At 32.1% G+C, this 26,984-nt stretch overlaps 4 protein-coding genes across 5 annotated transcripts; 2 read left to right on the top strand and 2 right to left on the bottom strand.

Moving 5' to 3' along the window:
• Window positions 1–3,287: 3,287 nt before the first annotated feature.
• LOC139855121 (desiccation-related protein At2g46140-like) lies at window positions 3,288–4,232 on the bottom strand. The gene has a single exon (XM_071844370.1). The coding sequence runs from the start codon at window positions 4,230–4,232 to the stop codon at window positions 3,288–3,290; it is 945 nt and encodes a 314-aa protein (XP_071700471.1).
• Window positions 4,233–12,852: 8,620 nt separating this feature from the next.
• On the top strand, window positions 12,853–16,395 carry LOC139855735 (beta-1,3-galactosyltransferase 7-like). 2 transcript variants are annotated; one of them, XM_071844988.1, is made up of 11 exons: window positions 12,853–13,072; window positions 13,198–13,294; window positions 13,377–13,423; window positions 13,884–14,080; window positions 14,170–14,233; window positions 14,662–14,734; window positions 14,818–14,938; window positions 15,151–15,238; window positions 15,339–15,464; window positions 15,673–15,782; window positions 15,882–16,395. In XM_071844988.1, exons 1-11 carry the CDS (start codon window positions 12,969–12,971, stop codon window positions 16,028–16,030), a joined length of 1,176 nt encoding a protein of 391 aa, XP_071701089.1. In that variant the 5' UTR covers window positions 12,853–12,968; the 3' UTR covers window positions 16,031–16,395. The 2 variants fall into 2 exon arrangements, with proteins under 2 accessions (XP_071701089.1, XP_071701088.1); XM_071844987.1 differs by having other exon boundaries at window positions 13,875–14,080.
• Window positions 16,396–17,107: 712 nt separating this feature from the next.
• Window positions 17,108–20,361, top strand: LOC139855774 (probable prefoldin subunit 4). Its single transcript, XM_071845019.1, has 4 exons — window positions 17,108–17,155; window positions 18,186–18,236; window positions 18,412–18,525; window positions 19,931–20,361. Exons 2-4 carry the CDS (start codon window positions 18,228–18,230, stop codon window positions 20,189–20,191), a joined length of 384 nt encoding a protein of 127 aa, XP_071701120.1. The 5' UTR covers window positions 17,108–17,155; window positions 18,186–18,227; the 3' UTR covers window positions 20,192–20,361.
• Window positions 20,362–22,974: 2,613 nt separating this feature from the next.
• Window positions 22,975–26,472, bottom strand: LOC139855120 (protein ALP1-like). The gene is made up of 3 exons (XM_071844369.1): window positions 26,002–26,472; window positions 25,036–25,088; window positions 22,975–23,800 (listed from the first exon to the last, which is right to left on the bottom strand). Exons 1-3 carry the CDS (start codon window positions 26,470–26,472, stop codon window positions 22,975–22,977), a joined length of 1,350 nt encoding a protein of 449 aa, XP_071700470.1.
• Between the last annotated feature and the right edge of the window lie 512 nt (window positions 26,473–26,984).

Below are 26,984 nucleotides of genomic sequence, written 5' to 3'. Positions count from 1 at the left end.
GAGCCATCCAAGGATCCGTTGAAGCTAGATCCATTTTTCTCTTTTCCAGTAGGTTTATCCAAGGAACTTAAGGTAGTAATGATGTTCATAACATCATTCGATTCATACATAAAAAGCTATCATATTCGAAGTGGTAAACTAGTAATCACTAGAACATAGTTTAGTTAATTCTAAACTTGTTCGCAAATAAAGTTAATCCTTCTAACTACACTTTTAAAATCAACTATACACATGATCTATATCTATATGATATGCTAACTTAATGATTTAAAACCCGGAAACACGATAAACACCATAAAACCGGATTTACGCCGTCGTAGTTACAACCGGGGGCTGTTTTGGTTTGGATAATTAAAAACTATGAAAAACTTTGATTTAAAAGCTATACTTCTGGGAAAATGATTTTTCTTATGAACATGAAACCATATCCAAAAATCATGGTTAAACTCAAAGTGAAAGTATGTTTTTCAAAACAGTCATCAAGATGTCGTTCTTTCGACAAAAATGACTACCTCTTTCAAAAACAACTTGTAACTTGTATTTTCGACTATAAACCTATACCTTTTCTGTTTAGTTTCATAAAGTCAAGTTCAATACGAAACCGTGACCGCTTAAATCACTCAAAACGGATTAGAAACGAAGAAATGGCGAGCAAAACAAAATTGGTAAAAACTACTCATTTTAGCTACGTGAAAATTGGTAACAAATCTATTCCAACCATAACTTAATCAACTTGTATTATATATTATGTAATCTTGAGATACCATAGACACGTATACAATAATTCGACCTATCATGTCGACACATCTATATATATTTCGGAACAACCATAGACACTCTATATATGAATGTTGGAGTTAGCTATACAGGGTTGAGGTTGATTCCAAAATATATATAGTTTGAGTTGTGATCAATACTGAGATATGTATACACTGGGTCGTGGATTGATTCAAGATAATATATATCGATTTATTTCTGTACATCTAACTGTGGACAACTAGTTGTAGGTTACTAACGAGGACAGCTGACTTAATAAACTTAAAACATCAAAATGTATCAAAAGTGTTGTAAATATATTTTGAACATACTTTGATATATATGTACATATTTGTTATAGGTTCGTGAATCGACCAGTGGCCAAGTCTTACTTCCCGACGAAGTAAAAAATCTGTGAAAGTGAGTTATAGTCCTACTTTTAAAATCTAATATTTTTGGGATGAGAATACATGCAGGTTTTATAAATGATTTACAAAATAGACACAAGTACGTGAAACTACATTCTATGGTTGAATTATCGAAATCGAATATGCCCCTTTTTATTAAGTCTGGTAATCTAAGAATTAGGGAACATACACCCTAATTGACGCGAATAGTAAAGATAGATCTATTGGGCCTAACAAACCCCATCCAAAGTACCGGATGCTTTAGTACTTCGAAATTTATATCATATCCGAAGGGTGTCCCGGAATGATGGGGATATTCTTATATATGCATCTTGTTAATGTCGGTTACCAGGTGTTCACCATATGAATGAATTTTATCTCTATGTATGGGATGTATATTGAAATATGAAATCTTGTGGTCTATTATTATGATTTGATAATATATAGGTTAAACCTATAACTCACCAACATTTTTTGTTGACGTTTTAAGCATGTTTATTCTCAGGTGATTATTAAGAGCTTCCGCTGTTGCATACTAAAATAAGGACAAGATTTGGAGTCCATGCTTGTATGATATTATGTAAAAACTGCATTCAAGAAACTTATTTTTGATGTAATATATTCTTATTGTAAACCATTATGTAATGGTCGTGTGTAAACGGTATATTTTAGATTATCATTATTTGATAATCTACGTAATGCTTTTTAAACCTTTATAGATAAAATAAAGGTTATGGTTGTTTTAAAAATGAATGCAGTCTTTGAAAAACATCTCATATAGAGGTCAAAACCTCGCGACGAAATCAATTAATATGAAACGTTTATAATCAATATGAACGGGACATTTCAACTAATACTGGAGATTAACGGTGGTGGTGGAAGTAAGTCCTAGATGGCAGGATGTTCATTATGGTGGTGTTAGATAGAGGTCGTGGTGGCGGCCGGAGGTGTGGTGGCAGCTGCCGGTTGCCAGAGTCGGTTGTGGTGGTTGGTGGAGGTTGTAGGTGGTCTTTGTGTAACAAATGTGAAAAGGTGAATCTAAAATGTAAAATTACCAAGTTACCCCTGTTGGTCAGTGTGAAAAGACTGTTATACCCCCGTGAACAGTACAATGCTCATGCTAATTAGTAATATTGATGATAAGTTAATATCACGGATAGTCCATTAGTTTGAATTTATTTCGTGGATTGTCTAATCATTTGACGGTCATTAATTTTCTCTGTTAACAGTCATTACACTTCTATAGAAGACATGATACGCACCTCACCAATATGGATTGCACAAGTATCGGATTGTTCCAAGATTGAACCATTGAACCATTGGTTGAGGTTGGATTGTATGCTTCCGGATTATTATTTTTTTCGAAAGGTATGCTTCCAGAATTTTGCATATTGGATTGTGGTATAATTAGGGTTTAATGTTGTTCAAATGGTAAAAAAAGATTGGACTATGATTCCTCCTTTAAGTATGTCATTAAAGAAAGTTGTATTTGATGTAATATTGATGTTTTTCTTTTTTGTTATTTTTTTGACATTATGCATTGAAAAGTTGTATTTTGAATAAATATGTAATTTATGAGTTTAGAAGGGGTTCTCCTTTGAATAAATATGAGATTTTTCCTTCCTTTAAAATTGTAGGTCAAAGGTAAAGAGGGGTTCTCCTACAAGAAAAGTTCCAATCGTTAAATTGCAGGTCGATGGTTATACTAAAATAAACAATGTACACTAGATAGAATGCAACTGCTCTAAAGATGTTTCTTCATGTGTACTTTGTAAATTAACAACATTGTATGTATAAATTGACATAAGCATACTAGCTAATTATGTCATAATAGGTTGTAGTCTGCAAAGTTCAAATACTACAGATATAAACATTTACAACTCAAAACGTACAATAATTACGACGAAGTTGTGGGATGTAACAATACATCTAGAAACTACATGAGTTCCATTATCGAAAGTGATCAATGGCACGAGCTCTTCTTAACGCTGATTGCTAATCGCTCATACTGATGCTTTCTCTATAGCCTGCATAAACTGAGATACTACACATGAGTAATATTCGACTTATTAGTATCACATGTTCCTTATGAAAGATGATTTTTGAGTTACGGATTTTGATAATCTAGAAACGTGATAAATGTACCTTGGGGTTATTATCATCCTCTCTATCGTCTTTACTATTTTTGAACGTCGTTGTACCACCAACTTTTTCAATGGGCAGCTTCATATTTCCATAAGGCGTATCGACATCAATGTTCCCTTTTATCGAATACCCAGTCCCTTTTCCTCTGATCATATCCCATATAGCAGAACCACAATCCTTAGGCCTAAAGTTAAACGGAATATCAAGCTCGCTAACATCATTCTTCACAATCGTCACATTTTTCGCAAGCTTGGCACCTCCAATGCTGACATCACCTAACCAAATCATATACTCTAGCTGATTAAGTCCCAAGTCAAATTCATTCTTGTTGTCCAACTTTAAATGTAGAATCGTTACAGTTTCTTTGAACGAAAATTTCTCAAATTCAATCTTTTCGATACGGACATCAGGCCTGTAAGGTACCGGAATCTCGCCGCATTTTTCAATAAGTAAAGTCAACTTGCCGATAACGGGTACATCCACAATCAGGTCAACTTTGACTTTGTAGGGTAATATGGTTCCAGGTACTATATCAGCGTAGGCCTTTTTTAAGTCGTAGTATACAAGAGTTACTGGTATTTTTACAGTCTCGGAACTACGTGCGTGGATCGTTCCAGCGTCAGGAATCATCCCAGAAGCGAGTTTTCGTCCATTGTTCTCGATTAGGTAGTTTATGTCGACTAACGGAATTGGAACAGGATTAGGGTTTGTAACAAGCACGTCGACGATTAGATCAACTTGCTTAAAACTGATTTTAGAGATATGAATTGCTGCAAGATCTGCACTCGGTTTACCAAACTTTACTTTATCTTCAATCTTGTCACCAATGTCATTAATAAAACCCTTCACCTTCCCAAAAAAACCACCATCTTCTGTTTCTTTTGTGCATTTTTCTTCTGCTTTTGGCTTATCAGATGATGACATACCTTAAAAATAAGGTACACAGTGGTATCAACCAACATCATTTTCAATGTAAAAGGATAAAATGAACACGGCCTAACTGACAGAGTAACGTAATATAAAATAAACGTAGTAATAGAATAGTTTACAAGTGATTATAGATGATCCTTGCAATATTTGCTATTATCTTGGAGGCCTAATTGGTTATCCGGTAATCGTTTTCGATTTTTTTTCTTGGTCACATCAATCTCAATATATGCTCAATATATGTCTATCTTTCAAATTAAAAACATAGACGCAGTGAAAATGGCTCTTGTAGATATAATGCGATAACAATAATACAGTAATCTATATGTTTTTTTTCTAAATTCTTTAATCAAATTATAGTAATGAACTGAATAAGTAAAAAAACAATAACGTGTTTCTTGTTCTTGTAAAGATCATAAATATAATATTTAAATTTAGTTAATTGATAAAAAAAACAGTACCTGGATAATACTCTTGAATCCCCAATATTGTTTCGTGTTTTGCGGATCAACAGAAACACATGCACTTCAGCATTTGATGATAAATCTACAAATCCACGTGTATCATAAAAATGGAATGCAGCTGGTCATTATGTTTGTACCATATAACACGTGGCGTTATAATGACTCAATAGATGATTCATAACAAAATCCATTTTTTCATACTTATTATCAGTGTTCTAAAAAAACACGATTAATTCTCAATTACTCATTTTTTAAGAGCAGTCCGTTCCGGTTTTCTTTTTTAATTCGTTTAATTAGTCGGTCAACGTTGATTTATGATTCAAAATCAATCAAATTTGGTAATCAAAGTCGGTTAAAGTCAAAATTAATCACATTTTAACATGAATTTAAACTAATACTTTAGAGTTTTTGAATAAAATGAACAATTTTATACAATTATGTTAAATTTATGTTTATGTTTATGGTTTTCTTCTATATTTACACATAATTTTTTAAAATTTATCATTAATTGTATAAAGTACAATCCGATTAATCTCCGAATTTCCGATTAATCTTTTTAAAATTTCCGACCGATTAATTCCCGAATAGCGAATTTGCAACCTTGTTTATTATAAGGCAAATTTGATATTTTTGAGTGGAGAGAATAATTTAATTGGACATGATAGTGTTAAATTTTAATGTTTGTCTACATTTTTCTTTCATACTCTACTTAAGGGGTTGTTGTTGCTGTAAATATCAAATTCGTGTTAAATATTATATTTGAGTGAGAATGTTTTTGGTGATACAATAAAGTATAATTTAAATTTTGATAAAATATAAATAAATTATATATAAATACATTTGATTGAGTACAAAATGATTTGACGCTATTAATTTCTTTGTTAAATTACTAATTGATGCCTAGAAGGCGTGAAACTTGAAGCCTCATAAGACCGTTCTCAATTGGTTACTTCCTCCCGTTTCCCCATGATCGGTTACTTCTCCATTGATCCTACCCCTATATATATATATATATATATATATATATATATATATATATATATATATATATATATATATATATATATATATATATATATATATATATATAAACTTAAACCTATTTTATCACTATAAATACTTCACTTTCATCCCATTTTAAACTACAAAATTCTCTCATTCTCATTTACCTAAATATCATCCTCAAATTTTTTATGGCTTCTTGCAACGTTACGTTCGACATTCATTAAAGTGGATTTTTTTTACCGATGATATGAAATAGTACTACGATGGGTCGAAGCAAAAGTTGATCGATATTAACGTGTGCGCCTTTAATTTGTCCCGCTTATTTGATTTTTCAAGACAAACCCTCGATTTCGAGGCATCGGAGTTTGCCTATTTTGATGAAGACGAGCAAGAACTCATGTTTCTTAAACACGACAAAATATGGTAGGGAGTAGTTGGAAAAGTTGTGGTACGTTCGGAACCAACCGTGTTGTTTTCTAAGAATATATGGGATGATCTTACTCACGAGAGTAGTGAAGACGGATACGTGAGTGATGACATGATTGGATTAATTTCGTAGTTTTAATTAATGTGTGACGACCCAAAAACTTCCGATCAAATTTAAACTTAATCTTTATATAATTCCGACTCGATAAGCAAAGTCTGTAATATTAAGTCTCGAAAACTTTGGAACAGTTTACATGAATGCATTTGACCTTTTGACTACTCCCGACGATTCACGAACAATTGTGTATAATAAATATATATATATATATATATATATATATATATATATATATATATATATATATATATATATATATATATATATAATATTTTAAAATAGTAAAATACATTTAATTAATTTGAAATTTAAAATTTGTAAATTAATGAACATAATAATTAAGCTATTATTAATATGGATATATAGATAATATTATTATGAACCTATATAAATTAAATATATATATATATAAATGATTCTATTAAATATTATTATTTTGAAACATATATAAAACATATAAATGTTAAACATTCAATAGATGTATTCGAATAATATAAGATATAGTTATTAGATATTACAAAATTAATAAAATTGTAATATTAAATCTAAGTACAAGTTTAATTATAGTTATTATAATATTGTTACATCCAATATTAATATTAATATTTGTATTATTAATATTATAAACTCAAATATGAGATATAATATATATATATATATATATATATATATATATATATATATATATAAAGTTTGACATGTATAAGTTGTTATATTTTTATTATTCATATTATTATCATTATTATAGTTACTTTTATTCTTATAATAGTATAATGTTGATAAAGTTATTATTAATATTATTATTATTACTACTAGTATTTTTTTAAAAATTTATAATATTAACATATTTTATTATTAGATTTATATTATTAACTAATATTACAAAATTTAATATAATGGATATATAAATAACCGATATATAAATATAATGACACAAAAAATATATATAATTATACGATATACACTGTTGATATATAAATACAGATATAGTTATATACAGATATGCTATATAGATACAGGTATAGATAAATACGGATTATATCCCAGATATATAATAGATATGAACAAATTCGGTTACACCTAATTCTCCTCCTTTTTATTATTTTAAAAAAAAAAAAAAAAACTTTCTGTGTAACCTGTGATTAATGGTCGACCTTATACAATAATAGACAAATATATAGGTACTGATATGAATCACCTGTTTCCATCTCCATCAATTTTTTTCTTTTCTCCTGCATTCTATTTACTCATGACATCCTGTCTATTGACTTCACGATACAAACAAACGCCAATCAATTTTTGTTACTGTCAATTCATTCAATTACAATTATATATATATATATATATATATATATATATATATATATATATATATATATATATTCTGTTATAAATTATGAGAGGAAACAAAAAAAAAATTAAAAACAGAAAGGAGAATATATGAACCGTTCCCTGTTCTTCAATTTTTTTTTACCAAAACCTGAATTCGAAAGAAACTTCAAATTCCAAAAATGTAAAGTTGTTAGGAATCCTTCAGGTAATCTTTCTGCAAAATCTCCGGTTTCAATTCGTTATATCGAGTTAGAATTTCGAAGTCAAAGGTTTTTGAAATAAAAGTCAACAGAATCGTTCTTGAGGAAATTCGAACTCGTTTTGATGATTCAAGTCCAATTGACGATTTCTATAGTTTCTACAGGTGTTTAGAAAATTATTTCATGTTATAATCATAACCTATAACAGCCTATAAATCGAATTCATTAATTTTTTTTTTTTTGAACACCGACGAGCAGCAGCAACATACAATCCTTTTTAAAAAAAAAAAAAAAAAAACTCAATTAATCACAACTAGATGTTTTCTGTGTAGGATATTAAGTCCTAAAAATCATTTGTGTAATTATTAACAAGAGTACACTGATTCTGGTTCGCTTAACGTTTTGTTGAAGAAGAATGGATAGGTCTGATAATCGTTTGTATATGTTATTTTTAACAAATTGATTTGCTCTGAACATCATCTGGAAGAGTGGGATGCTGATGGTAGATGTGAGTTGAAGGAGAAGAGTGTAGGTGGGTTATATATTTTAGAACATGAGATTAATCATAAAATGGGCAGCAGCTCAACGGTTATGGGTATATCGGGTTAACGAGTGGTCTCAGGTTCGATTCCAGGCTGGGTCGTGATATTTTTTTTAGCTCCTTTCTAAGGTAGCCTCACTTTCTTTTATTATTATTATTATTATTATTATTATTATTATTATTATTATTATTATTATTATTATTATTATTATTATTATTATTATTATTATTATTATTATTATTATTATTATTATCATTATTATTATTATGATTTTAGTTACTATTATTGTTACTAGTATTATTGATATTATATGAAAATAATGATTGTTATTATTATTATTGTTGTTGTTATGATTACAATTATTAGTTATTGTTATTTTTACAAAGTATTATAATTGTTATTATTATAATTATCATAATTATAAGTATTAAATTTATTATTATTATCATTATTAGGATTATGATTATTACTACTATCATTAATATTTCTATAAAAATAATAAAATTAATTATTAGTTTCATTAAAATTAATACTTGTTTTATTTTATAATTGATAACATTATTATTAGTATTATTACTGGAATTATAATTATTATTAGTATTACAACTATCATTATAAGTATCATAATTATTATTATTATCATTATTATCATTATAATTATGATTATTTATAAATAACGAGTACTACTAATATATAATTACTAAAATCATTATCCTAAGTATCATTAACTGAAAATTTTATATTTTTATAGTTATTATTATAAATATCATTATTTTCATCAATAATATAATTATTAACAATAATACCTTATTTAGTAAAATTAAGAATTATAATTATTATCATTTTGACCAATATTAATATAATTTTAGTATTACTATCAATATATTCTTTTACAAACAATGATATATATATACTTATAAAAATATATTTAAAACATATAACATAACAAAATTTTCAGTTTTATATACAAAATGAATATATGAGACGTATATATATTATTAATATAAAAATGATATGATTAGTAAATCATATATATATAAACTTATTCGATTACGATTATGTGTATTAATAGATATCCAAATAATATAGGTTCGTGAATCTGAGGCCAACCCTGCATTGTTCAATGTCGTCATATGTATTTTTACTACAAAATACAGTATAATGAGTTTCATTATTCCATTTTTAAATGCTTTTGCAATATATATTTTTTGGGACTGAGAATACATGCGCTTTTATAAATGTTTTAAGAAATAGACACAAGTAATCGAAACTACATTATATGGTTGAATGATCGAAACCGAATATGCCCTTTTTACTTGGTAACCTAAGAATTAGTAAACCAGTCTACTAATTGATGCGAATCCTAAAGATAGATCTATTGGGCCTAACGAACCCCATCCGTTGTAGCGGATGCTTTAGTACTTCGATGTTGTTTTATCATGTCCGAAGAATTTCCCGGAATGATAGGGGATATTCTTATATGCATCTTGTTAATGTCGGTTACCAGGTGTTCAATCCATATGAATGATTTTTGTCTCTATGCATGGGACGTATATTTATGAGAACTGAAAATGAAATCTTGTGGTCTATTAAAATTATGAAATGATTATTTATGATAAACTAATGAACTCACCAACCTTTTGGTTGACACTTTAAAGCATGTTTATTCTCAGGTATGAAAGAAATCTTCCGCTGTGCATTTGCTCATATTAGAGATATTACTTGGAGTCATTCACGACATATTTCAAAAGACATTGCATTCGAGTCGTCGAATTCTTCAAGATTATTATTAAGTCAATTATAGTTGGATATATTATGAAATGGTATGCATGCCGTCAACTTTCGAAGTAATGAAAGTTTGTCTTTTAAAAACGAATGCAATGTTTGTAAAATGTATCATATAGAGGTTAAGTACCTCGCGATGTAACCAAATGTAATGTATTCGTCCAGATGGATTAGGACGGGTCGTTAGATAATGTACTTGTAGTTTTATTAATTTATGTAATTGTAGTTTTTAACTTATGTATTTTTAATTTTTTAGGATTTGTTGTAATTTTAGTTTTTAGTTGTGTAATTGTAGTTTTTTAAATTAGTGTAATCGTAGTTTTAATTGTAGTTTTTTAATTTAGTATTTACTTAAGTATTAATTTTGTAGAAAAAAATTAAATAAATAAATAAAATAAAAAATAATAATAATTAATTGGTAAAAGTGAGGAAGTATGTCATCGTTCAGAGTGTTTAGTGCTGATTTAATTCTGATGAGAAAATACATATATGACGCTAATGTATCAGTTAGTTTTAGAAAGAAAGTATGTCATAATTGAAAGTGGTTTAAGAGGCTTAGAGGTGTGTTTGGACGAAACTAGCTGGGGCTGAAGCTTATGATTGGAGCTGGAGCTGGAGCTGAAGCTTATCATAAGCTCTACTTTTTTTCAAGAAGCTACTTCTAAAAGTTTCTTTTTCTAGAACTTCTTTTTTACATAAACTCTACTTTTGGTTGCATGTCAATCAGAGTCTATGACTTGTAGTTTATTAATATCATAAGTTTAAACTCTTATAAGCTTTCATAAGCTCATATAAGCTCGTCACCAAACACACCATTGGTAGGCGTCAAAATGGTGCGAGGATGAAGTGAGATCCAATTTGACGCTACAATAGAGATAGTTTTATTAACACATTTTTTTTACACAAAATTACCTATTTACAACAACAACAACAACAACAACAACAACAACAACAACGTAACCCAATACCACATGAGTGGAATATGGGGGAGGTGAGATGTAGACAATCCTTCCCCTATCCGAGAATAAAGACAAGTCATTTCTCCACCTAGAGTGAAAACACTCTCAAGAGTAGAGAAAGTCATCTCTCTCTTTATTCGACGGATAAAGAGATTGCTTCCGAGAGGACCTCCGACCTTTAAGTAGGAAAAAGTTTTTTTTTTTTTTAAAAAAAAAAAAATAGACGCCATAATATAGGGATAGGGATAATAATAATAAGATAACAAAAATACTAATAATAATAATAATAATAATAATAATAATAATAATAATAATAATAATAATAATAATAATAATAATAATATAGTAATAAAAAGAATGAGAATAAAAATAAGGATCCTAATAAAAAAAACAAGTAAAAATAATAAAATAACATAAAAGGATGTAGCCCTACTCGACTATTCTAATTCTAGCCCTCCACGCACCCCTATCAGAAGTCATGTCCTCAGTCAACGAAAGCTCCCTCATGTCGAGCCTAAGTCTATCCATCCACCTACGTGTAGGTCTACCCCTTCTCCTTACGCCATCGACCGTGAGTGCCTCGACTCTCCTAACCGGGGCAATACATGGTCGCCTCATCACATGCCCAAACCATTGAAGCCGTTCTTCCCTTAGCTTGTCGATGATGCTACTGACTCCAAGGTTTTCCCTAAACACACCATTCGGGATCCTATCTAACATAGTTTACCACACGTCCACCTAAGCATCCTCATTTCTGCTACTTCCATCCTTCTGTCTTGGGCCTTCGTCATTGGCCAACATTCTGATCCGTACAACATGACAGGTCTAATAGCTACTTTAAAGAAATTCCCTTTCAATTTGAGAGGTATCTTCTTGTCGCACAAGACCCCTTTCGCCGCTCTCCACTTCAACCAACCTACCTTAATACGATGAGTCACGTCTTCGTCTATCCTCCCCGATTTGTGGAGGACCGAACCTAGATATCTAAATGGTGGAGGGATTATCAGCATTGGGGACCAGAAGAGATAATTTAACGAATATATTGTTTTTTGGTAACATGGGTATCCAACATTTTTTTAACTGACTAATCCCATGACGACTATCCACTTTGCGAACAGTCTGGAGTCATTGCAGGCAAACCTCCGTGGCAATGAGGGAGAATAACTTTGTGGGTTATAACTCTATAATTGATTAATAATTATACAAGTTAATTAAGTTTTAAAGGGGAATATTCATTTGAATCCATAAATTAAGTTGAGATATAAGTGATCAATGAGAGCGCGACATGTGGCGCGAAAATCAAATGTGAATGGAAAAAAAAAATTAAAATTTCTTTTTTTGAATTTTTTTTTTAATTTTTTTTAAAAATTTTATAGATGTCAAATCTAATCACATGTGATTGCCATTCAGAATCACATGTGATTGTAAAAAAACAAATTTCTTTAAAAAAAGTTTCAATTTGTTTTTGAGAAAAAAATATTTTTTTTTTCGAATTTTTTATTTATTTTTTCAATCACATATGATTTTTACGTTACATGTCGCGTTCTCCTTGCTCCATTGAATTTTAAGCAAATTAATGGATTTAAGGGATTACAAATCAAGTTTTAAATGTGTTCACCAATAGTATAATTTTCATCAAAATTATATCACACAAATAGAAAAATGAAAAGAATAAACCGGCCTTCGTAGGTTTTGGAATCTTGAAAAAATAAAAATGCATTCAACGTATCAAACCCGGCTGATTTAAGGATTAAGGCTAGGTTTGTCTCTCTAAATTATGTACTCCTACCTATTTTCCAAATTTGACTTTTGTAACATGCATTCGTTCTTCGTTATTACATAACTATTTATAGTCTTTCAACAAAAACCCAGTTTTCATTTCATTTGTAATTTAACAATAAGATGAAGACCAACAACAACAGAAGCGGTGGGCGTAAAGTCTCACCCAAATGGATCATCATTTTCAGTACTTTCAGTTTTGTTTTTGGCATGCTTTTTACAAACAGGTTTTTATTTATCTTTTATTTTCTTCATGAAATTAATAATCAAATTCAACTGAATTTGGGGTTTGATCATAATCTTAACGGGTCATGTAATTTTATTAATTTTGACTAATCTTGATTAATTTAAGGGTTTTGGGTCCACTTGAATCTGAAGAGGGAAGAATTGTGAGACGGAGAGAACAAGAATTGAAATTTGTTTCTAATGATGATTGTATAACAAAAAAGGTATTAACTTTCTTTATTTTTGATATATTTTTTGATTTGGGATTATTGATTTTTAATTTCTTTTTTATTGGGTTCGTTTCAGAATAATGATTTACTTGGAGAAGTACATAAAACCCAAGAAGCAATTCAGTGAGTATATTACATAAGATTCTTGTAATTTGCGTTGTTCTGTTAATCATTGTGTTTTTTGACTTATAATATGATAAGTACGTTGGATCCTACTGCCTGCCCATGTGTATAATTAGCTCAAAAGAGGAGTGGTTTTGCATCCTACTATTTTAAACATGTGAGATTGGCTTTAGAGCTTGTTCTAATTGTTAAATATAACTGTATACAGTTATACACATTAAAAGGATGATTTTAGTGCATCAGAAGTAATTTTGATAATTTTTTATATACTTCTATAGAAATTGTTTAAACAATAATGACAAAAGTTTTTTGTTTTTGTTTTTCGTCCGCTTAGAGTTATGTTTTAAGGTAAAAGTAATGCATACTGTGGATTAGTATCTTTAATATGCTATTGTTTGAGTTACATGATTTAATTTTTTCTATTTGAAATATGATTTGTTGAAATTTGGAGGTCTACTAGGTCACTAGGAAACTCGATTTCGGAGCTGAGAATGGAGCTCCCCGGGAACCAAACGTCACCTGATGATTTGCATCATAACATGACAAATGGAGACAGGATCAAGAAAAGGAAAAAAGTGTTTATGGTAATTGGGATTAACACTGCTTTTAGTAGCAGAAGGAGACGTGATTCGATACGAGAAACTTGGATGCCGAGGGGTAGTGCTCTTTCTAGTTGTTTATATACTTTTTGCCATTTTTGTTATATTTTTCTTAATAAGTTTTGAATCTTTATGTCGGTTGACTAGGTGAAAAGTTACATTTGCTCGAGAAGGAAAAGGGTATTGTTGTGCGTTTCATGATTGGTCACAGGTGATTCTCTCTCTTTTTGGTTCTGTATATTTCTATTTATAACTGATTCTTTTTTGTTTGCTTTAACTGGCAAATTATAGTTTACTCGAGGTTTATTGGCATATTGAACATTATGTTAGTGCATAAACGAATATTTTTTGCTGTATTGATGAGTATATCTGCTATTATAGCCAACACTACTTTTAGGGTATTGTTTATCTACTGATATTTAGTTTTTTTTTTTCAGCTTGAAACAAGTCATCTTCTAGTTCAATTTTATTTATAAAGGAAAAAATTTGTTTTTGTAGAAGAAAAAAAAGTCAATTTTTGACTACAGTTGTGGTAGTTGCTTGCAGTTTTCAGAAAATTTTGGCTTCACAACCAATAAATAATGTCCTTAAGTTTCATATTGACGAAATCTAACTTTTTCCCGATTTTTTTTTTTTCAGTGCGATATCTAATAGCATTCTAGATCGAGCCATCGACTCTGAGGAAGCTCAACATAAAGATTTCTTTAGACTTGTAAGAATAGAATAAACATATGAACAGTATCTGATTTTCTATAACTTCAAACTTGAACGATCCTAACCTTATTATCATCGCAGGAACATGTAGAAGGGTATCATGAATTGACAACTAAAACACAAATATTCTTTTCGACAGCGTTCGCTATATGGGATGCAAAGTTTTATGTCAAGGTGGATGATGATGTTCATGTCAATCTTGGTACAACGTCTTCTACCATTCTTCTTGGGTTTTTTTTAGTTGTTTATGTATGGATTATGGGATATTATTGGCTTTATAAACTATGTGGCCTGGTCATTTCAAAAGTTAAGATTTTCTTTTTAAAACGGTTGATCTTGGGATTATTGCCCTAAGCTTCAATGAATTCAAAATTTTACTAAATGGGAAGTTGATCTTATGTAATGATGATTCAGGTAGGTTAGCTACAACTCTTGGACGACATCAATCAAAACCAAGGGTTTATGCAGGATGTATGAAATCTGGGCCTGTTCTTTCTCAGAAGTAAATACTATCAACAATTCACATGTTCATTTCAATATTCTTCTAACCAGATGAATTTTGGCTTTATATAGGAGTATTTATTTATGTATTCTGTTTATAGGAATGTTAAATACCATGAACCTGAATATTGGAAATTTGGAGAGGAAGGAAATAAGTATTTTCGGCATGCAACCGGACAGATTTATGCTATATCGAATGATCTTGCTGCGTACATCTCAAATAACCAGTTAGTTTCCACTTTGATGTAACAAATTTTGTTTATATATAAAAAGATGCACTTTTTATATAGTTTTATGTGGCATCAATCATATATTGAAAGTCAAAATTGTTTTATAAAATTCTCAAAAGTTTACTCGAGTCTGAAAAGTCAAAATGGTCATAGTTCATTAATTCACTGTTCATTAACTTCAACAACTTGGTTATACAATGTTTAGGCCCATTTTGCACAAATATGCAAATGAAGACGTGTCACTTGGTTCTTGGTTTATTGGTCTTGACGTTGAACACATCGATGATCATAACATGTGTTGTGGGACCCCTCCTGGTACGCAATTTGTCTAGTCATTATTTCTTTCTGCGTAAGCTTGTTGAGGCCATTTATATTTAATTCAATTATATAATTGTATGAACTGATATGATATAGACTGCGAATGGAAGGCAGAAGCCGGTAACGTGTGTATAGCATCATTCGATTGGAGTTGCAGTGGTATTTGTAAGTCTGTAGAAAAACTGAAAGATGTTCACAAAAGATGCGGTGAAGATCCTGCTGCTCTCTGGAATGCACAATACTGAAATTCAAACAGTTTTAGTGAGCTCATATGTTGGATTGGTTCTTTTGGGCAGTTGTTTTACAGTGGGTCAAAATGTCATACTATACGTATTAACTGTAACTGTTGCAGCAAAAGTTCAAAATTTTGAGTATATTGAATAGATTTAGCGGTCTGAGACACATATACTAGTTGTATCTATCTTGTTGCATATAAGTACCAGTAATAGAAACGACATTGTTGTAAATTTCTATGAAATATCGTTGAATTCGGAAACTTTGGGACAATTGTGGAACACACAAATGTTGTTGTTTGTAAACTATTAGTTTAGTTTCTTTTCGAGAAGTCCTCCAAAGTACAGGGGCTAATTGTATAACTTATTCATTTTGAGAGGGGTTATTATGTAACTTTCTTGTTGCACTTTGTTACTAAGTTAGTTAATTGCTGTTAGAGTTGAAATGCATATAAAGGAGTCTTCATGTTTGATTTGATTCATTCACTTGTAATGCACAATACGAAAACAAAAAACAACAAACGATACAAAAAAAATACACACACAACACAATACAAAAACAACAGATAACACAAAAAAACATACAATACGAAAACAAAAAATAATACACAGTACAAACACAAAACAACAAACAATACTTAAACAAAAAATAAATTCGTAATCCACAAGAAACTAAGACGGACGGTCTTAGTTAGGAAGCAAACCATGAGAAAGCTTGAGAAAGTAAGCGGTGTCATCAACGTCTCCTCAAAACTTCTATCATGTTACCGCAGAGTTCGTTAGTGGCATAACATGTATACATGTGTTTCATAGTTGTCAAAAAGATCAGAAGTACGTTTTAACATACCAGTTAACAACACAAATGTTATAACTTCTTATTATTGATGCTAAAAATGACAAAAGGATCCACATTAATGTTTTTGCCTCGAACAATTACTATGTAATATTAAATCATAAAAGATAAATAAGAAAACTTTGAGGCATTTCTGCAAAAGCCTTATAACTATAGGGTAAGATTACAAAAATAAAAATCTACTATAAATTCATCAGATTCTACTGTTCAGTCTCTCAGCAAAACCCTTGATCTTCGTCCAACTATTCTCCGGCAACGACGAACTGTTGTTTTCCGGTGACAAGGTGAGGTCTCCTTTTGAGAAATGAATATATGTATATACTTATATGTCATTTATCACGGTTTTGATTTAATCAGGCGACGCTATAAGTTTTGTACTTCTTGTTATAACCTTCGGTTATTTATTACCCGCTAGGGCTTGCTGTTGACCAGTTAAGTTTATACTCTACAATTCGAAACCTAAATACTAAATAGTAGCTTTGGAGCCCTAGTTTAGGAATTATGTACTGTGATTTGTCACATTGTGAATGTGGACATGAAAATTGTGATTTAAAATTATTAGGTTGAATCTATGAACTGTTATTTTGAATTGTATAGAAAGTTGAATACCTTTTTTTGGTTATCATAGGCAGAAGATTAATGAAGTTCTGATATCTAGTGTTGTAAGCTTGTGATGTGTAATGCAAGAGGTTTTGTAATATAGCTTTGCTAAAAACTATAAGTTCGAGATGAAGTTGTGTAAGTTATTGAAAGAGAAACGCACATATTGTTATTGGAATATCTTTGTAATAATGTAAGATAGTGTAAGGTTTAATTGACAAAGTGTTTCCGTGCTGGTAGATTAGAGCTTAATGTGGATGACATTTTTTTTGGATTAGCGAGGAAACCCCTCTATGAACAAGCACATTGGTTCCCATAGAGGGTAAAATCGGGTAATCAGGCCCCCCGAGCGCGAGAACTGGTACCGGGTGATTCGCGCATACCCTCTAGTCACACTCCCTTTCTGAACGACTTGGCATAGCCAGGAATCGAACCCAGGTGGTATGCTTCATTGGAAAACTCGGTGGCCACTCAGGCAAGCCCGTGTGGCTATGTGGATGACGTTGCTAGCATCATTATGTAAGATAACATAAGGTTTACTTTGATTTGGCATTTCTAGCTCTCGTGGGTTTAATTGGGTAATTTTGTTACTGTGCAAGTGAAATCTTTTAGTATGTATTTATACAATCAAAGTGAGTAGAGAAAGTCGAAATTAGTTGTGTAATGATGCGGGAAGTCTATTAACAACTTTACTATCATCAATGTCTTATGCAGTAAAACTGAAGCCTTTCATCCGTTATATTAAGTGCATCAAACATGCAGCAGGTGAAAGTTAAACTTTATAAGTTAGTTTCTTTGTCCTTTTTGTTTTTGAACTTTGGTTTCCTGTATAAATTATAATTATATTAAAGCAATTTGCTATGTCTTTACGGCCATTTTCTGTGGCTTTTTGGAGCTTTTTTCTTATTTGACTAACTTGACATTTTCATGTAATAAAAAGTCTGGTAGTGGCTCTGAAACCGAAGTGACATGGGAGGATCAGCAGAACATCAACAAGTTTGGGAGATTGAACAATCGCTATCACGAACTTGAAGATGAAATAAAGATTGCCAAGGTACATTTTCATTACCACGTAATTTCTTCAAAGAAGAATAATACTGTAAGCAAGTTTGTGAAAAGATGGAAAAGTTAAGTTGCACGTATGTGCTTTTCTGAAGCAGGAGAAATAAGATGATTTCACCAAAACAATGATGGCCCTTAGATTAAAATGTGCATCCTTAAACGTAAATGTCCCTACGGGCTATTTCTTAAACGTCGTCGTTTCATCTTGTAAGCTCAATAATGTTGTCGACTTCTTATGCCATTAGTTGTAAGGTCATCAAGTGGTCTGTCATGACTCATCTTATTTTCATCTAATATGAGCAAATAAATTACATTTTGTTGCATGAAATGTAACAGCCCGCGCAACCCGTATTAGATATTGTCCGCTTTGACCTCGTATGCATAAGGGCCTAAGGTTGTTTTTGATGATGTGAATTGTCCAAATTCTTTATTATGAACATCAACATAACTACCATATCATTAGAACACTCTTGTTGTAAGACATGTTCGTTCTTGATAATATGTTTATTCTTTCTTCTGCTACTGACAAAGCCAAAAAATAACTTAAAGGGTACCGTGGAGCACCCTAAGGGTTCTAGCCTCTAGGGTTTGCAAGGTACTCCTTATAATGTTGCTAGTCAAAGTTTACCATAAAGAGAACTCTCGAGCTTACTACTTTTGATTAGATGAGTCTGTTAAACCGAAGGTTGTGTGCATAAAAATTGCTTGACTTGGATGGGGCCGAGAACCAATGACCCAAATATGCTTGGCATTACTAATTTAGATAATGTAAAAAAAATCACGTTTTAGCTTAATTGACGAAAGCGGCGGGTTGGTGGGTTGGTAACAAATCAAATCGGATCTTGGGTCAAGAAGGTAAGGTTTTTTTTTAAGTTTGTGTTTTTTGTAAATGTCAGGTTGATGTGAACACACTCCACTTTTTTGAGCTTTCTATGAACAACTATTGTGTTAAGAAAAAAGTTATTGTAATGCTATGATATTTCAATGCTCATATATGCAAATAACTTTTGGAGGTTGTTGTTGGAGGGGTAGCCAATCAAATCCGATCTAAAGGTTAAAAGGAGTAAGTTGTTTGTACCAGTCGGGTTGATATGAAACACTTCTTCCAAATATTTTAGAACATTCTATGAACAAATATTGTGTTAAGAAAAATAATAGCAATGCAATAATATTTTCATAATAATCAAATATGCAAATAGCTTTAGAGGTTTTATGCATTAAGATGCACTTCGACATGCTGCCGCTTGTATACTTTTACCTGTTTAGGGCTGCATGAGATAGAACATAACCCAACTCAAGCCATTTATTCATTTACTACAGTATTTAATGTGTAAAAATTGCATATTGAAACTGATTGAACTTGATTGTTGATTTTCATATAATTGGTTAATTCACAGGAAGCAAATGAGAACTTTGAGGATGCAAGTAACGAATTGATTTTAACCGATGAAGAGGTGGTGAGATTCCAGATAGGAGAGGTGTTTGCTCATTTACCAAAAGACGAAGTTGAGACGAGGATAGAACAAATGCAAGAGACAACAGCCAAACACTTGCAGCAACTTATGGAAGAGAAGGAATTGATCATTTTTCAGATGGCTGAGTTGAAGAAGATATTGTATGCTAAATTCAAGGAATCTATCAACCTTGAGGAAGATTGATCAATCATGTATGTTTCCTTATTTATTTTTTGTACTTTTTGTAATGCATCTGCATATCCTCTTATTTTACTAGTCAGCTGATTGAAAAAGTTATGGGACTCGAATTTCGTTTGTTTGTTTATCTCTTGTCTAATGGCCTCTCTTCTGGATATGAAATTTCGTTTGTTTATTTCTCTCTGACTAATACCAGTAATTGTTATGTTTTTGTTAAAACGAGTTAAATTCTTCCTTCTTCCGACATTTTATTCGATATTTTGCGTGCATTTTCAAACGTGATGATTACAGATGTAATTTACAAAACGAACACATATATGCTAGTACATGATAGAGTGGAACTAATTGCCACGGATGAATAATTCAAAAATAATTGTTATGAACTAATTTACAAAACATTTTGTTTTTCTTACATTTCATTATACCTAGCAAACGGATCAGATTGGGTCGGTTTGGGTAACGGGTCAAAATGGGTTTGGATGTAATTGGGTCATGGGTCAAACGGGTAAAAAAATATAAACGGGTCCAATTGGGTCAGGTTGGGTCAAACAGGTAAAACGGGTCATATACTTTTACATTTGATCTTTTACGTTTATTATATAATTTTAGTTATTATTATTTCTTACTACGTATTTATATTTATTTTATATAAAAAACATATTAATATACGTAATAATTGATATAAGCATGAATGCTTAATGAAACTTCTTATGATCGACCCGTTTGACAAATTCACGCCCATTTACAAGACGCATTACACATGTTTCTATTTATTGAGCTTTAGGATTTGATACATTAGACCAGTTTCTTTATATTTTGTGTAAACTCAATAGGTTCAAAGAAAACCATTAAAACTTTATTTAAGTTTTAGTTTACATTGTGTTTTTAAAAGACTCAATTAACCCGAAATCTTAACGCAATTGATCCAAGTTTGAAAGTATGGTCTCGTTTACATTTCATTAAAAGCCCAATTTCCAAAATCTGTTCTTTCATCGTCATCACAATGGCATCACAATCTTTAAACTTTTTTACATCGACAACTTCCCATTCACAAATCTTGACCAAACCTCACACAAAACCCTTTATTCAAAATCCAAATCATTTCATTACATTTACAAAATCACACCCAAAACCCGTAATTTTACTCTCTGCAACCGCCCATGATAACACCAAACAAATTTGGGTTTATATGTGGGCAAAAATGGGACTAAAACAATTAATATTTCATCATGAGGTGATTTGAGTTCAATTGAAGTTGATGCAGTTAGTTACTAAAGCTGAATTAAAAGAAAAATGGTATGCTTTTGCTATTATGATGGATACTGAACGTAGTGAGATTCATATGGGTGATCTTGGTGGTGAATCTTTTGCTAAAGCTGAGGTATTTTTTACTATAAGTATTACTCCCTGATATAATAATATAATTATAATGGAAAAAGTGAATATGGTGCTGTCACTCATATAAGCTTATATGACAATCATATGAAATTTTATTCTTAAATTGAAAAAACTAATAAAAACAAAACCCTATACCATCGTATCTTTCTTCCTGCACCACTTAGACTCTTTTTAATGGTGAGGGGGTGAGGGGGTGATGGGGTTTTTGTGGAGTACAGTGCTGATGTGGCAAAGGTGATGGGGTGATGGAGTTTGTAATGGTAGGCGTGATGGGGTTGTTGGTCCCACATTTTTAATTTATTTTTCATTTTTATTTGAGTTTTTATAATAATAATTATTATATTATTAGTATTATTATTAATATTAATATTATTTATTATTATTAATTTGTATTATTAATTATAATAATTATCACAGAGAACATTCATTTTTTAACAGAACTTTTATTAAACACAAACAAACACGGTTACAAGTTTTTTAAAAACTAAACATCCAACACAATTACAACGATAATTAAGTTAAACATTTAGAAATCGTCCGAATCACCAGACGAGTAGAACTTGCCATCCGTGTCGTACTGTGGCTCGCTTGGTACATAGTCCTCTTCATCAGAGGGATCAATGTACCCCATCTCAACCGGATACTCGATGTACAACTTGATTGACTCGTTGCGGGTCACGACTCGACCCACAAGCATAGACCAGGCCTCTTCTTCTTTAAGAAGAGTGGCTGGAACATTGGGTTCCTTGATGAACCAGACTTGTGAGAATACAAGAGGTATCTCCTCCTTGAGGAAATCAAGCAGATTGGACAGTGGATGATTACGGACGTTCAAGAGGTACTCCCTTTGTTCATCATTGACGGTGGTGGAGTAATTCTTGACCTCACGGTCGAATTCTCCACCGTAGTTCACTTGGACCAAAACATGAATTTGACTCATTTTGAAGTAGTAGAGAAGTAGTAGATAAGTTTTGAAGTAGGTGTGGTTTGATGAGAAATGAGGGGTTCTATTTATAGAGGTAGAAGGTAGTAGGTAGTTGTGTCAATAAACACGTTTGTTGAATACATCTATTGATATACAACTTTAAATAAAGCATAGCTGATTCATGTCAAAGAATCCCTGTCTTCATCAGCTTTAATTAAAGCATCTCTGATGCATGGCTCTTTAGTCAAGGAATCTTTGTTACATACAGCTTTAATTAAAGCTGCTATGCTATGTCAAATCATCTCAGTTTTCTGAAAGCATCTTTGCTCAGTTATGAATAAAATTAAAGATAACGATTAAAATTTATTCAAATTAAAGATAAAGATTACAAATTATTCAAATTAAAGATAACGACTACAAATTATTCAACTTACTGAAATTAAACACAAAACAAACTGAAATTAAATTAAGCATTTAAAGTTCTAAAGTTTGGTGGAAGGTCCCAAATGTGTTGAGTGAGATCTTCTCGGAGTTGGTCATGAATGTTTCTATCTCGTATTTCTTGATCTCTTACATCACGACTTGTAGATCGATTCCTTAGATAGTTAGGATTAGCTTCTCTAGTCTTAAGTAATTCTTCCTCGAGCCATGAAATGTTGAAGTCATTATCCTCAACTATCATGTTGTGCAATAACACACAACAATATAATATTCGCCTCAACTTGTTGACACTTTGTGGTCGTCCAGCCATTTGCAGAATATGAAATCTACCCTGAAGAACACCGAATATTCTCTCAACATCTTTACGTGCACTTTCTTGGAAGCGTTTAAATTTTATACGGGGCTCTTCGGTTGGGGTCGAATACGCCTTGATTAATGTTGCCCAATCTGGGTAAATGCCATCAGCTAAATAATAACCGTTTGTGTAAGTATTATCATTTACAGTAAATGGTGCAAATGGTGCAGTTCCATTTTTAATGTCATCGAACAACGAAGATTGATTCAAAACATTAACATCGTTGTTAGCACCCGCAGCACTAAAGAATGCATGCCAAATCCACGTATCATATGAAGCAACGGCTTCAAGAACAATGGTTGGGTGTTTTTGATGACCACTCTTATATTGCCCTTTCCAAGCAACTGGACAATTCCTCCACTGCCAATGCATGCAGTCGATGCTTCCAAGCATTCCCTTAAAATCATGCTTTTCTTCATGAGCGCTATACAAACGAGCTATATCGCTACTCGTTGGTTTCCTCAAATATTCATCAACATAAAGTTCCAAAATACATCTACAAAATGTAACGATCCAACCCGTTAAACATCGCAAAACAAATTTTTTTTTTTAAAGGACGGGCCAAGCCTGTCAGGAAATTCCCGCGGCGCGGTTCTTCTGGCCGCGGCGTGGCCCACGCTGGGATTTGGAGGTCAGGGACCATCAAAAGACTGTTACCAAAACACGCTTAAGCTCGCGGCGCGCCCCAAAGGGGTCGCGGCGCGACACTATCCTGGACCTGATTCTGACTTGTACAAAAATTTCACAACACCAACTTTCGCGGTAAACGACAAACATCAACACAAAGGCTTTCCGCCGCATAAGTAAATAAAGTTTACATGTTTTAATAACTCCAAAAACAAGAACTTGACTCCCCGGGCATCATTCACCCATTTACAAATCAAGAATACGAGTTCCGACCGACAAGTTTAAATACCAAACATAAACCCGAGCATGGTGTTTGGGGTTAAATTACCCAAACCTAGGTCGAAATCCAAAAGCCAAACTCTAGCATAATCACGTAGGGAGATTGTTATCCCAAACGTATACCCTTGCCCTTGTCCACGCCGGAGTCTAAAAAGGTAAACAACGAGAGGGTAAGCAAAACGCTTAGTGAATGCAATAATTATACACATACATATACAACCTACTTACTTGCAATCACTTACCCAATTACCTCATACATGCTAGTATTTTAATTAGCATACCGACGTAAAGTATAACGCTAGATCTCCGATAATATAAGCTAGCACAATAATAGCATATAACACGAGTAATACAATATGCTACACTACAACACGTAAACATTGATGTTCTCAACATCCATTAATATTCAAGATTTCAAGGCTAGCCCAACGAATGATATCGTCAACATCGAACTTATTCCCCATCCGTCCTAATTAATGTGGTATCGTCAACACCGAACTTAAACCCACATATGAGGTATCGTCAACATCGAACTTAAACCCTCATCGAATGTATTAATGTGGTATCGTCAACATCGAACTTAAACCCACATATGAGGTATCGTCAACATCGAACTTACACCCTCATCGAATGTCACTACAATAGTGGTATGGCTTCGTCAACATCGAACTTTAAATCCATACATGAGGTATCGTCAACGTCGAACTTTAACCCTCATCAAAACAAACAATATACTCTAGGATATGGTATCGTCAATATCGAACTTTAACCCATACCCCACAAGCAAATAAATCATATACATACATATATAATTATTCCACTCACCTTAAAGCCTTTTGTGAATGATAATCGAGCTTGCAACTTTCAATGTAACGTACCTATTACATTATGCATATAATCAATCACACAATTAAGTTGGTCAACCAACTCACTCACCATCCTAGTGTCTTTTGGCCCATAGTGCAATTTCGACCCATTTGCACTCTTAATCGTAATATTAGGTCAATTTTGCCAAAATCCTAACACTAGCCAAATATGGTCTTAATACACTTTTTAGCACAAGGTTATCGCATTTTCACACTCATTAAACAACTTAGGTCATCAAAGACTCATTTGACTCATTTCAAGGTTAACACACCCATTTGGGTCATCAACATACCCAAATAACACCCACTTACTAAATATCAAAGTGTGCTAGTGATTAACTAACCATTTAAGACTCATAAACACCAATTATCACTTTGAAACCCTAGGTTAGTCATTCTTGAGTCCTCATGACTCAGTCTTACCCAAAAACCCCCAAAATCACCAATAATGGGTTTTATGTTCATCACTAACCCAAAACCCTAACCCTTAAACAAATTAAAATAAGGAAATCAAGGTTAAGACTTACCACCACAATCAAAATGTAGCTATAGACTAGATGAACAACTTTAATACTTTCGTTTTGACCCGAATCAAGCTTCTTCCTCCTTGATTTGAGCTTTCTCTCTCTTAAATGAGTTCTCTCTCTAAAATTGAAGTGGAAGAGATAAGGTTGGTGTGAGAGGAGTAAATGACACTCCAAAAACTGATCTAGAGGCCTTAAAGTCGTTCGACAAGTGAAAATACCAAAATGCCCCTCTTTATAATTAAATAAAGCAAAAGAGTCACCATCTGACGCTAGCTGTGCCGCGACCTAAAGGGCCGCGCCGCGGCCCCATGCTGAAACAGAAGCCGCCAGCTTTTTATTATATACACGATTATGTACCATTCGAACTTGGGTCTTACACAAAACATATCAAGACATACTATAGATGTACATTCGGACATTTGCAGGTATTCGTCAAACATGTCCGCTGCTGTACCGTACGCCAATTGACGCAACGCAGATGTACACTTTTGTATCGTTGAAAAACTTTGTCGACCAAGAGCATCAATTTTTGGTTTAAAAAATTCAAAATGTCTTGGTAAAGGTTGAACATCGTAAGCAAGTATATCATTTATGATGCGTAAGAATAAATCTTTACTCATTCTAAAACGTCTTTTAAAGTGACGATCGTGATATTTTGGAGATTCATGAAAATAGTGTTTGTGTAACATTTCACCTGCTTGTTCACGATCTCTATGAATGTATGTTCGAGACCGTGGAACTCGTTCGTTGTTAACAGGTTCTTCAGCCTCTTCAGCATCAAATTCTTCGGCCATTGCTCGTAAAAATTCCAAATCTTCAAGATCATCGGAATCCCACATATCAAAAGCATTAAACAAACTTTGTGACATTTTTTTTTAGAGAAGTTTAGAATATTTTAGATATTTTAGAAGTATTGAAATGAAAGAAGTGTGTGTAAAAATTGTATAGAAATGTGATATTTATAAAAGAAAAAAAAAATTCATTTCAACGGATATATATCCGTTGCATCCCACACGTGGCCTGCTCCGATTCGTCAAACACCCATCACCCTGCAACCATCTCCGGTGATCCAACCATCGCGCCACTACATTTTTTACCCCATCACGCCGGGTTAGGGGTGCGATGAGCGCCATCAACTCGAAAAAACCCCATAGCGTTGCGTTAAAAAGAGTCTTAGCTCTTAATCCTCTTCTTTGATACTACACCCACATCCCATTCCTTTTACCATGTATCCCTTTTAATCTAAGTGTCGTTGCTTATTGTTTAATTAATTGAGTTTCTACCAAATGGAAATAACAGAGTTATGGTTGTGAATTTGGTGATTGACATAATATTAATTTGGTTTTCTTCTTAAATTGATTATTGATTATTGTTTCTTCAA

The sequence above is a fragment of the Rutidosis leptorrhynchoides genome, chromosome 6 (genome assembly GCF_046630445.1).
Source record: "Rutidosis leptorrhynchoides isolate AG116_Rl617_1_P2 chromosome 6, CSIRO_AGI_Rlap_v1, whole genome shotgun sequence".
NCBI lineage: Eukaryota > Viridiplantae > Streptophyta > Magnoliopsida > Asterales > Asteraceae > Rutidosis > Rutidosis leptorrhynchoides.
The sequence above is the reverse complement of the archived record's forward strand: the minus strand, read 5'-3'. Positions and strand labels throughout refer to the sequence as shown.